The sequence below is a fragment of the Scomber japonicus genome, unplaced genomic scaffold (genome assembly GCF_027409825.1).
Source record: "Scomber japonicus isolate fScoJap1 unplaced genomic scaffold, fScoJap1.pri scaffold_493, whole genome shotgun sequence".
Taxonomy (NCBI): domain Eukaryota; kingdom Metazoa; phylum Chordata; class Actinopteri; order Scombriformes; family Scombridae; genus Scomber; species Scomber japonicus.
This window is the reverse complement of record NW_026518551.1, coordinates 1-12317: the sequence shown is the minus strand read 5'-3', so window position 1 is coordinate 12317 and position 12317 is coordinate 1. Positions and strand designations below refer to the sequence as shown.

General features: G+C 44.5%; 1 protein-coding gene across 3 annotated transcripts; it reads right to left on the bottom strand.

Moving 5' to 3' along the window:
• Window positions 1-326: 326 nt before the first annotated feature.
• LOC128354723 (ribosome-binding protein 1-like) lies at window positions 327-12027 on the bottom strand. Of its 3 annotated transcripts, none has more exons than XM_053314897.1 (24): window positions 11963-12027; window positions 8197-8859; window positions 8012-8115; window positions 7321-7443; window positions 7084-7236; window positions 6845-6963; window positions 6603-6756; window positions 6424-6520; window positions 6115-6194; window positions 5911-5948; window positions 5741-5827; window positions 5549-5597; window positions 5341-5381; window positions 5140-5227; window positions 4992-5042; window positions 4817-4909; window positions 2253-2324; window positions 1756-1830; window positions 1586-1678; window positions 1344-1409; window positions 1174-1266; window positions 894-977; window positions 690-755; window positions 327-591 (listed from the first exon to the last, which is right to left on the bottom strand). In XM_053314897.1, exons 2-24 carry the CDS (start codon window positions 8852-8854, stop codon window positions 553-555), a joined length of 2523 nt encoding a protein of 840 aa, XP_053170872.1. In that variant the 5' UTR covers window positions 8855-8859; window positions 11963-12027; the 3' UTR covers window positions 327-552. The 3 variants fall into 3 exon arrangements, with proteins under 3 accessions (XP_053170872.1, XP_053170874.1, XP_053170873.1); XM_053314899.1 differs by having other exon boundaries at window positions 4992-5039; XM_053314898.1 differs by having other exon boundaries at window positions 8197-8856; window positions 11963-12016.
• Window positions 12028-12317: the final 290 nt, after the last annotated feature.

The following is a 12317-nucleotide window of genomic DNA, read 5'->3' as shown; positions in this document are numbered from 1 at the left end:
TTTACTGTAATACTGCATACTACATCACTATAATACTGCAGTACTTTTACTGTAATACTGCATACTACATCACTATAATACTGCAGTACTTTTACTGTAATACTGCATACTACATCACTATAATACTGCAGTACTTTTACTGTAATACTGCATACTACATCACTATAATACTGCAGTACTTTTACTGTAATACTGCATACTACATCACTATAATACTGCAGTACTTTTACTGTAATACTGCATACTACATCACTATAATACTGCAGTACTTTTACTTTGAAGGGTCTGAATTTAAAGTTTCATCCAAACGAATAAAACCAAAAACATGATTTGAATCAAACTTTATTGTTCCTGAAGCGTCGCAGCAGAACTGATGTCTGCTGTCGTGATGACCTCATCATGTTTCTACACGTTTAACACGTATGTTCACAGTTTGTCCGTAACCAGCTCCGACTGTCTCAGTAACTGAATTTGTGTGATGTCATCGTCTCTATAACCATGGCAACAGGACGGTGACGAAGCGAGCGCTCGGCGTCGTCTCCGGTCGTCCGCTCACACTGACGTCTCCTCCTTCAGCTCCACCGTCACTTCCTGCACACAAAACACACGAAGAAGAAGACAGCGGGTCACACAGGCTCCACAGGAAGTGATGTCATCACGTCGTGAACAGAAAACACGAGGTCACGAACCTTCAACGGATCAGCTGACGTCTGATCAGCCTCCGCCTGCTGCAGCGCCGCTATTTCCTGTCGAACCTGAAAAACATGACATCATTACAACCATCATGACATCATCTTTGTGACATCATCACGACATCATGGTGGTTACATCATTACAACATCATGGTGACATCATTACGACATCATCACTTCATCATGGCTCTCGTGTCTGACCTGCTGCAGCTCTTCTTCCAGCTGTTGTCTCTGACTCTGCTCCGCCTGCAGCCGCACGCTCACCTGCTGCAGCTGAGAGCGCACCTGCAACACGTATGATCATGTGATCATGTGATCATGTGAACATGTGATCATGTGACTGTCTGAACATGTGATCATGTGATCATGTGACCGTCTGAACATGTGACCGTCTGATCATGTGATCATGTGATCATGTGATCATGTGACCGTCTGAACATGTGATCATGTGATCATGTGTGATGCAGCGTGTCTCACTGACCTGGGCGAGCTCCTCGCTGCAGCTCTGGCTGATGCTCGCCTCCTCCAGCTGTTTCTCCAGCTGAGCCTCCATCAGCATCAGCTGATCCTTCAGCTGACACACAAACACACGTCACACATCCGCACAGTAAAACCACAGAAGAAGAAGAAGAAGCGGCGGCGAAGACAAACCTGCTGTGTGTTTTCTGTCTCTGTGTTCTTCGACTCGTCTTCCTGCTGCTTCAGCTGATCCAGAACCTGCAGACACCACAACGCTGTCACTCCCTCTGTATGATCATATATATAATATCTCTATATGATTACAGTATATATATATATATATATATATATATATATATAATACAGTATCTCTATATGATAAATAGTATATATATATATATAGTATATCTGTATATGTGTATATGATGTAAAACCTTCTGCTTGTCGTTCTCGGCGTCGCTCAGTTTGTTCTTCCAGACGTTTTCTTCTTCTTCTGAACGTTGTTTTAGCGCCTGAAGCTCCGCCTCCTGTCACACACATAATAAATGAGATGAGACCGTTTGATGAGTTTGTGTTGATAAAGTTATTTTAAAGATCATCTCACCGTCTCCTGCAGCAGCTTCCTGCTCTGGTCCAACTCCTCCCGTTGGTCCTCGGCCTCCTTCAGCCTCGCCTGCAGCTGATCACATGACACACCATCACCACATATCATCAGCATCCTCTCCTCCCCTACAATAATGTTCCTGAGGTCCTAAAAATACTTCTGACTATTAAAGCTTCAGAGTCTCAACAAATAAACACTTGACCAAAGATCTACTAAAAAGTTCTAAATGAAACAGCAGCTTGTAAAAACATAAAAACATTTCAGAGTTCCTAAAGTGTGTATTGTCCTGGAGTCCAGCAGATGAAAGACAAAACCACACTTAAGAAGTTTCCTTAAAGGTCACTTCACACTTCAGCCTGTTGAGTGTTTCCTGTGAAGGTTTCTACATGTGAAGAATCTCAGAGTTCAGTGGGAAAGTGAAACTGTCCGTCCTCAGGTCTGTAAAGTGTTGGTGTGTATTTCCCCTCATCGACTGGAACAGCTGAGCGTGTTCTTACCTCAGAGTGAGACTTCTCCTCTTCAGTTTTACTCTCCTGAACTTTCTGGGTGAAAACATCGAGCCAGTCGCTCTGCAGAGGAAAAGCACTTCCTGTTAACACTGAGTCACTACACTGAGTCACTACACTGAGTCATTATACTGAGTCACTACACTGAGTCATTACACTGAGTCATTATACTGAGTCACTATACTGAGTCACTATACTGAGTCACTATACTGAGTCACTATACTGAGTCATTACACTGAGTCACTACACTGAGTCACTATACTGAGTCACTACACTGAGTCATTATACTGAGTCACTACACTGAGTCATTACACTGAGTCATTACACTGAGTCACTATACTGAGTCATTATACTGAGTCACTACACTGAGTCATTACACTGAGTCACTACACTGAGTCATTACACTGAGTCACTATACTGAGTCATTATACTGAGTCATTACACTGAGTCACTACACTGAGTCATTATACTGAGTCACTACACTGAGTCACTATACTGAGTCATTACACTGAGTCACTATACTGAGTCATTATACTGAGTCACTACACTGAGTCACTACACTGAGTCACTACACTGAGTCATTATACTGAGTCATTACACTGAGTCATTATACTGAGTCACTATACTGAGTCACTATACTGAGTCACTACACTGAGTCACTAGACTGAGTCACTATACTGAGTCACTAGACTGAGTCACTATACTGAGTCACTACACTGAGTCATTATACTGAGTCACTACACTGAGTCACTACACTGAGTCACTATACTGAGTCACTACACTGAGTCACTACACTGAGTCATTATACTGAGTCACTACACTGAGTCATTATACTGAGTCACTACACTGAGTCACTACACTGAGTCATTATACTGAGTCACTACACTGAGTCACTACACTGAGTCATTACACTGAGTCACTATACTGAGTCATTACACTGAGTCACTATACTGAGTCATTATACTGAGTCACTACACTGAGTCACTACGCTGAGTCACTATACTGAGTCACTATACTGAGTCATTACACTGAGTCATTATACTGAGTCACTACACTGAGTCACTACACTGAGTCACTACACTGAGTCACTATACTGAGTCATTATACTGAGTCACTACACTGAGTCACTACGCTGAGTCACTATACTGAGTCACTATACTGAGTCATTACACTGAGTCATTATACTGAGTCACTACACTGAGTCACTACACTGAGTCACTACACTGAGTCACTATACTGAGTCACTACACTGAGTCACTATACTGAGTCACTACACTGAGTCACTACACTGAGTCACTATACTGAGTCACTACACTGAGTCACTATACTGAGTCACTACACTGAGTCACTATACTGAGTCATTACACTGAGTCACTATACTGAGTCATTATACTGAGTCACTACACTGAGTCACTATACTGAGTCACTACACTGAGTCACTACACTGAGTCACTATACTGAGTCATTACACTGAGTCACTACACTGAGTCACTATACTGAGTCATTACACTGAGTCACTACACTGAGTCACTACACTGAGTCACTACACTGAGTCACTATACTGAGTCACTACACTGAGTCACTATACTGAGTCATTATACTGAGTCACTACACTGAGTCACTACACTGAGTCATTACACTGAGTCACTATCCTGAGTCATTACACTGAGTCACTATACTGAGTCATTACACTGAGTCACTATACTGAGTCATTATACTGAGTCACTACACTGAGTCACTACGCTGAGTCACTACACTGAGTCACTATACTGAGTCATTACACTGAGTCATTATACTGAGTCACTACACTGAGTCACTACACTGAGTCACTACACTGAGTCACTATACTGAGTCACTACACTGAGTCACTACACTGAGTCACTATACTGAGTCACTACACTGAGTCACTATACTGAGTCACTACACTGAGTCACTATACTGAGTCATTACACTGAGTCACTATACTGAGTCATTATACTGAGTCACTACACTGAGTCACTATACTGAGTCACTACACTGAGTCACTACACTGAGTCACTATACTGAGTCATTACACTGAGTCACTACACTGAGTCACTATACTGAGTCATTACACTGAGTCACTACACTGAGTCACTACACTGAGTCACTACACTGAGTCACTATACTGAGTCACTACACTGAGTCACTATACTGAGTCATTACACTGAGTCATTACACTGAGTCACTATACTGAGTCATTACACTGAGTCACTATACTGAGTCACTACACTGAGTCACTATACTGAGTCATTACACTGAGTCATTATACTGAGTCACTACACTGAGTCACTATACTGAGTCATTACACTGAGTCATTATACTGAGTCACTACACTGAGTCACTATACTGAGTCACTATACTGAGTCACTACACTGAGTCATTATACTGAGTCATTACAGTGACAATAAAACTAAAACTAAGATTTCTCATCACAGAAAAATAATCTCAGGTCACTGGGACCTTCCTTCAGTGCCTTGCTCACACACACACACACACACACACACACGACAGGAAACAGGAAACAGCTGACTGACCTGCTCCGCCTCCACAGAGACGGCTGGAAACAGAACCTGCAGCGACGCCTGGAAGTCTGAACGCAGAGACGCACATCTGGACTCAGCTTCAGTCTGAACACAGAAAACATTCATCGTCACGTTCTGCTCTCAGCTGTTTGACCTTTAATAAACTTTATCTCAGCCAATCACTGACCAGCGCTGCTTTAAGCCCCGCCTCCCGCTGCTCTGCTTCCTCCTGCAGCTGCTGGACAACCAAGAACAACATCAACCAAACTCATCAGCAACTGTTTCAAACTTCCAAACTTAATTAAACTATAATGATGAGTTCCTGTTGGACTCACGTTGCCGTGGTTACGGGCCTGTTGGAGCTCCTCTCTGAGCTGCTGCAGTTCTTCCTCCAGACGCAGCAGCTGAGAGTCTTCCTCCAGACTGAAACACAACGACTCAAAGCTTCAGTAAGACTTCCAGAGATTTTATTTTCCTTTCCTGACGTTTAACAGTAAAGAAACTTTAACTTTAACTTCAACTGGACTCATTTTCACCTTTCGAACGGCTGATCGGACTCCGTCTCACTTCCTGAACCCTGCAGAGAAGAAATATAAGTTTATTTGAAGTGATTCTGCTTCATTTTCCACAGAGGTTGTTGGTGGTGTGTTCAATAACAATCTGACATCTGAGTCTCAGCTGCTGACTGTTACCTGGCCTGCAGGTAAATATGATCATTTTAATGTTTAGTGAATTTAAACGTACGTCTTTCTGCGTCTGATCTTCTGCTGCTGCTTCGCCAGCTTCCTCCAGTCTGAGAACAGGAAGAAAAAACATGAAGTCTGTTTTTAGTTTCCTCGTCATCATCACCTTCTATATATCGATTTATCGTACAGTAACATAATTATCAACACTTGAGCTTCTTCTCGTCTGATCCAGCTGCTTCCTGTTTCTCACCTCTGTGATGTCATCAGCTGTAGCTCCGTCCTCAGCTGGCTAAGCTCCGCCTCCAGAGTGCTGACTTGTTCGTCTCTGCGTTGCACGCTAGCGGAGAGACACAGGAAGTCAGTCCGACACACATTTAGACTCACGTTACAGTTTTATTAAAATAATAAAAACGTTCGTACTCGTTCTTCAGCTGCTCCGCTTCAGACGAGTTCTCCACCTGCAGACAAACGCTAACCGTTAGCTTCAGATCAAAACGTCTCACTGACCCATATATACTATATTTTATTTTGAAAACAGGAAATGCCGCCTTCTTTAATTAAACTCTACCTGAAGCTTTAACAGATGTGACAACATGTTTTTATTCAGTGTCTTGTTAACCTTACCTGGGCGGCTGCCTGGCTCTGCAGCTGAGCCTTCAGCTCCTGCACCTCGGTCTCTCTGGACGCTAGCGCCCCCTGCAGCTCTGAGGGGCAAACAGACCATAATATTCATCTCTATGACGCATGTTTAATGTTTTAAACCTTTCTGGGTTTTTTCTAATATCAGTATTATTCAGTGTTAGTTAGCATCCCTGAAACCAGGAGGCTGAGTTCAGACATTTATTAATACGTACATATTTACGTTACATCATTGATACAAAACCAGCCGTTAGCCGCATGCTAACATGCTAACGTGCTAACAGGAACACTGACCGCTAACAGCTGCGACTTCCTGCTGCGACGCTTTCAGCTCCAGACTCACTTCCTGTAGCTGCTGCTGCAGAGCGCGCTCGGTGTCGGCGTGGACCAGCTGCAGACAGAGACACACACACGGGTCACTTCCTGTTTACAGCTGATTGGTGGTTGTCATGGAAACAGTTCTGGCTACTCACCTGGACCCGGGCCAGCTCCTTCTCAGCGGCGGCCATCTTGGCCTCCAGACCGGTCCGGCGTTCCTCGTCGGTCCGCTGAGCGTCGGAGCGTTCGGACAGTTCCCGACCCAGACGGACGCAGTCCTGCCGCAGACGGGCCAGCTCAGCGTTCTGCCTGTGGGGGGGGGGCAGCCAATATGATGTCAGCAGAGGGTCGGGGGGAGGGGGGGGGTTCTGGGTTCGTCAGGGAACTGGCGGGTTACCTGCTCTCCGCCTGGCTGGTCGCCTGGTTCAAGGCGTCGCGAAGGATCGAGTTCTCCTGCTGCAGGCGAGCCAGCTGGGCGTTCGGTCCGTTCTCCAGCTGCTCCTGAAGACCCTCGATCTGCCCGAGGTTAAAGAACACAGAAACACAGTTTGTTCTAACTCTTTCTACAGTCTTACTTTAGTCAGAGAACATAAAACAGAACGTCCTGGACCGACTGCGGGTTAAACAGAACCGAACCTTCTTGTTGAGCTGCTGGGTTTGGTTCTGGTGTTCCTGGTCGGCGGTCTTCATGCCGGCCCGCAAGGCGTCGACTTCCTGACCGCGAGCGCCGAGCTCCGCCTTCAGACGCGACTCCACAGACGCCAGCTTGGACTTCTCAGCACCGAGTTCCTGAAGAACAGAAACGGATCATATTTAGAGGAACTTCGTGGTTGATTCATGGTGAACTAATGAACCGATCCGGTCTGAGTTCACCTTGCTGAGCTCCCGGAGGCGAGTCTTGGCGGCGGCGGCGGCGTCCTGCTGAGCCGTCAGCTGCTTGTCTTTGTCCTCCAGCTGCTTCTTCAGAGAGGACAGCGGGTCTCCTCTCTGAGAGGCCTGAAACACAGGGCAGCGTTTACACCTCATACACTCTGAGCTGCTACGCTGGATTATTATAATCCGTTAATACCAGATTATAATAATCCATCATCACATTATCATCAGATTATTATAATCCATTATAATCAGGCAGCTCATAGAACCTTATGAACCTACCAGAACACTGCGCTCCCAGCTCATAGAACCTTATGAACCTACCAGAACACTGCGCTCCCAGCTCATAGAACCTTATGAACCTACTAGAACACTGCGCTCCCAGCTCATAGAACCTTATGAACCTACTAGAACACTGCGCTCCCAGCTCATAGAACCTTATGAACCTACTAGAACACTGCGCTCCCAGCTCATAGAACCTTATGAACCTACTAGAACACTGCGCTCCCAGCTCATAGAACCTTATGAACCTACTAGAACACTGTGCTCCCAGCTCATAGAACCTTATGAACCTACTAGAACACTGTGCTCCCAGCTCATAGAACCTTATGAACCTACTAGAACACTGCGCTCCCAGCTCATAGAACCTTATGAACCTACTAGAACACTATTGACTGATTGATTGATGTACCAGCTGCCAGGTGTCGCCGGTCTTCTTCTTCAGTTTGTTTGTCTCGTCTTCGTTGAGCGTTGCCTTGGAGACGGTGGTAATCAGCTCGCTCTGCGGCAGCGACGCTACGGGACAGAAAGAAATGTTTTAACGAAGTTTCATTGACGATGTCGGAGAACGTTAAACGGTTCCTGGCGGTCGCTCACCTGTCTCGGGTTTGTTTTTGGGTTTCTTCTTCTTGGTCGAGGTTTCTTTGGGTTCTTCAGTTTTGGCGGCGGTCGGTTGTTCGGTGACGTCCATCACCGGGGCGACGTCCATCACCGGGGCAACGGCCGTGACCAGAACCTCCTTAGCAGCCATGACGGCAGCTGGCTCCACCTTGGCTGACTTCTTCTTCTTCTTCCCCTTCGGTGAGGCGGCTGCAGGAGGCTCGGCGGCGGTGCGTTCAGGTGCCAGTTCAGGTGCCAATTCAGGTGCCGGTTCAGGTGCCAATTCAGGTGCTGGTTCAGGTGCCAGTTCAGGTGCCGGTTCAGGTGCCGGTTCAGGCTCTGCGGCAGGTTCAGGGTCAGATTCGGGCTCGGTGCAGGTCACCACCACCGGCTCCTCGCCCCCGTCGCTGCCGGGCTCGGAGGTCTGCCGCTCCTCCTTCCTCTTGGCTTTGTTCTTCTTCTCTGCCGTCTTGTCCTTCTTCTTCTTGTCTCCTCTGGCCGGCGCCGCCTGGTCGAGCCGGCGCCGCTGCTTGGCGAGCGCCTCCTCGTACGACGTCTCCTTCATGGACAGCGTGGAGACGAGGACGATGGCCACCGCCGAGACGACCATGAAGCCTCCGAAGACCAGGAAGCCGAGAGTTTGAGGGTCGTCCATGACTGCTGAGAGGAAATAAAACTTCAGATTAATAATTTTCATCATTTTGAGACGTTTCTCTTTTCTTGTCTTGAACCTTCCTGTCGTTTCCTCCCGGGTCAAATTGACCCCGTCTGTTTTGACTGTTCCTTCCTTCCTTCCTTCCTCCACCCTTCCTCCCTTCCTTCTTTCCTTTCCTCCTTCCTTTCATTCCTTCCCTCCTTCCTTCCTTCCGTCTGTCCTTCCTCCCTCCCTCCTTCTCTTTCTTTCCTTCCCCTCTTTTTCCTCTGTCCTTCTTCCCTCCCTCCCTCCCTCCTTTCCTTCCTTCCTTCTTTCCTTCCTCCATCCTCCTTTCTTCCTTCCTTCTGTCCTTCTTTCTTTCCCCCCTCCCTTCCTCCCTTCCTTCTTTCCTCTGTCCTTCTTTCCTCCCTTCCTCTTTTCCTTTCTCCCTCCTTCCCTGCTTCCTCCTACCTTCCTTTCTTCCCTCCTTTTCTTCCTTTCTTCCTTCCCTTCTTCCTCCCTCCTTTTCTTCCTTCTTCCTTCCTTCCTCCCTCCTTTCCTTTCCTTCCTTCCTTCCTTCCTTGACTCGAGGACAACAGGAGGGTTCAGGTTTTCATTCAGAAGAGGAACTTTATATATGATGTTTTGTTTATTATAAATATTAAAACCAATAAAAAGAAGAAGAGGCTTAATGATGAAGCAGTACCCTGAGCGGCCTGCTGGGGGCGCTGTCTGCTCCACAGCCTGAATGGAGCCGAGCGTCTTTGTGTCTCACTGATTGATTTTTGAGTTGGTTGTTTATCTGCTGAGTGGAGGTCAAAGTTCAGCGTGTGTGTGTTCAGCAGCTTCATTCATTAAAGATTCACTCAGTAAAGACTCTGATAGTGAAAAGGGTTAGGGTCTTTCTTCTTCTCTGCTTCTCTTCTTCTCTTCTTTGATCAGTTAAAACCATCAATCTCACATTTTCTGCTTTAATAATAAATCTATTTATATCTTTAAGGTTTTAGTGAAATGTGAAATAAATATAATCCACTTTTACAACACTGGTTTTTTTTCTGCTCTATATGAACACAATACTTAAAAATGTAGAAATAATTAAAACATTAATTAACTGTAAAGGGTTAAAATGTGAAAATAAACGTATGAATAACTTCACACATTCTTTTTTTGTGGACCCAGCATCAAATTTCTGCTTTTAATCCATTTAGAGAGAATATATTAGAGGATTATGGTAAAAATGTCTAAGTGGTGTAACCATAAAAACTTTGGAAGGGAGGAAGGAAGGGAGGAAGATAGTGAGGGAGGGAAGGAGGAAGGAAGGAAGGGAGACAGTGAGGGAGGGAAGGAGGAAGGAAGGAAGGACAGATGGAAGGAAAGAAGGAAGGAAGGAAGGGAGGAAGGAATGACAGAAGGAAATGAGGAAAGAAGGAAGGAAGGAAGGAAGGAAAGTGGGCCGGATTGCTCCCCTTGGCTGGCCAGTTCTGGTCCCCGGGCCGCATGTTTGACACCCCTGGGTTACACCATTTGACATTTTGTGGTTACACCATTTGACATTTTGTGGTTACACCATTTGACATGTTCAGGAGCATTCAGTCTTTTGGTATAAAATGGGTCAAATGTCATTTCAAATCTCTCTTATTGATCTTTTTTTAATATATTGATTATATTGAACTGGGCGTAACCTCCATGATGTCTTGCTGCGGAGTTCAGTCTGAATTCAGTCCCTCCCTTCCTCCCTTCCTCCCTTCCTTCCTTCCTTCCTTCTTCCTCCCTCCCTCCTTTCTTTCTTTCCTTCCTTCCTTCCTTCTTCCTCCCTTCCTTCACTCCTTCCTTCCTCCCTTCTTTCTTTCCTTCCTTCCCTCCTTTCCTTTCTCCCTCCTTTCCCTCCTTCCTTCCTTCCTTCCTTCCTTCCTTGACTGGAGGACAACAGGAAGGATAAAACCAACAAAAATACTAAATGTACATTTTAACAAACCTGATGCTGCTTTTAAAACTAGTTTAACTGATTTATGGATTCATCATCTTACCAACATTTATTATCTCTGAGCCTTTAACCTTCCTGTTCATACTGAATATTAACAGAAGCCTTTAAAATGTATATATGACATATTTTAACTTCTTTATTGTTCATTTGGACAAAAACAACATTTAACCAACTAAAAGATGAACTGAGTAATAAATAACTGATTAAATGATCATTTCATTAATAAAGCTGTCAGATATTATTTATTATTATAAGTTTATAATCTTCTGTTCGGCATCTTCAACAGTAAAGTGGCTCATTGGTTTAAAATAAAGTGATTTAAATAAAGAAAAATATCTTTAAACATTAAATTAAAACATGTAAGTTTGTTCAAAGTTTGAGCTTCAAAAAAAAGTCTCAGAATATTTAAATAAATGTGAGTGACGTGTTACAGTTACACACACACACACACATACAAAATACACACACACACCTACACACATACACATACACACATTCAAATACGCACACACACACACACACCTACACATACATACAAAACACACATACATGTACTAAAACACCTACACACACACACACACACACACACACACACATACCTACACACACATACAGACTTTCCAGCCTTGTGAGGACTCCATTAACACATTAATAATGTCTTCACACTAAACTTTAATCATTTAAAACTTAAAGTTTAAACTTGATGTTAAAGTTTGACTTGAGATCAAAGAGTTAAGTTTAAAGTGAGAGTGAACATAATGTCCTCTCAGCGCGTGCACACAGTCCCCATAAACCTGTTTCAACCCAAACTGGTCCCCAAACACACCAACACGCACACGTCATCTCTACTATAACCCTATACTACTAACCCTCTTTACATTAAACCCGTGACGTCATCCTCTCTTTAAATGTCTGCAGGAACTTTTTCTTTATGATTCTGTTAAAAACAAACACTTTGGGTTTTTTTCTGCTTCAGATTTTCACATCCTGACTAAATAAATGAATAAAAGCAAACTGGCTTCTAGTTTCTGATGTTTCAATAACTTAAATGATTTAATGATTAAAGGTTAAAATGTTCTGTTTCATTTAAAGCTCTTCTCTTATTTCTTCTTTTCTTTTCTCAGATAATAAAACTCATATTTTACCTTCAGGTCCGCGAGCAGCTGAGCCTCAGTCGCGTGGCACTTTCTCCGACCTGGACCACAAAGCCCCGCCCCCCGCCGGCAGCGCCGCTCCTCATTGGTCGGAGGTGACGTCACTCACAGACATTTAACTCAAGCTGATTGGAGGGGGGCGGGAGGACAAACAGCGCGAGCTCCTCCAGTGGCCTCATGGGAAATGAAGTCCTAAAAAAAATACTATTATAAAAACAATGTTTACATTTAGACAGTTTATACTTTTACAAGAAGAACAGGAAGTCATTTATACTTAGCGTGTGTGTGTGTGTGTGTGTGTGTGTGTGTGTGTAAGTGTAAGTGTTGTGTATGTAAGTGTTGTGTG

What these genes read in the sequence shown, in the direction of transcription:
- LOC128354723 (XM_053314897.1), bottom strand. Translation starts at nt 8,854, where the DNA reads ATGGACGACCCTCAAACTCTCGGCTTCCTGGTCTTCGGAGGCTTCATG. An exon ending in CAAAAACAAACCCGAGACAG is followed by an intron (nt 8,116 to 8,196) that starts GTGAGCGACCGC and finishes TCTGTCCCGTAG; the next exon opens with CGTCGCTGCCGCAGAGCGAG. An exon ending in CCGAGAACGACAAGCAGAAG is followed by an intron (nt 1,410 to 1,585) that starts GTTTTACATCAT and finishes TGGTGTCTGCAG; the next exon opens with GTTCTGGATCAGCTGAAGCA.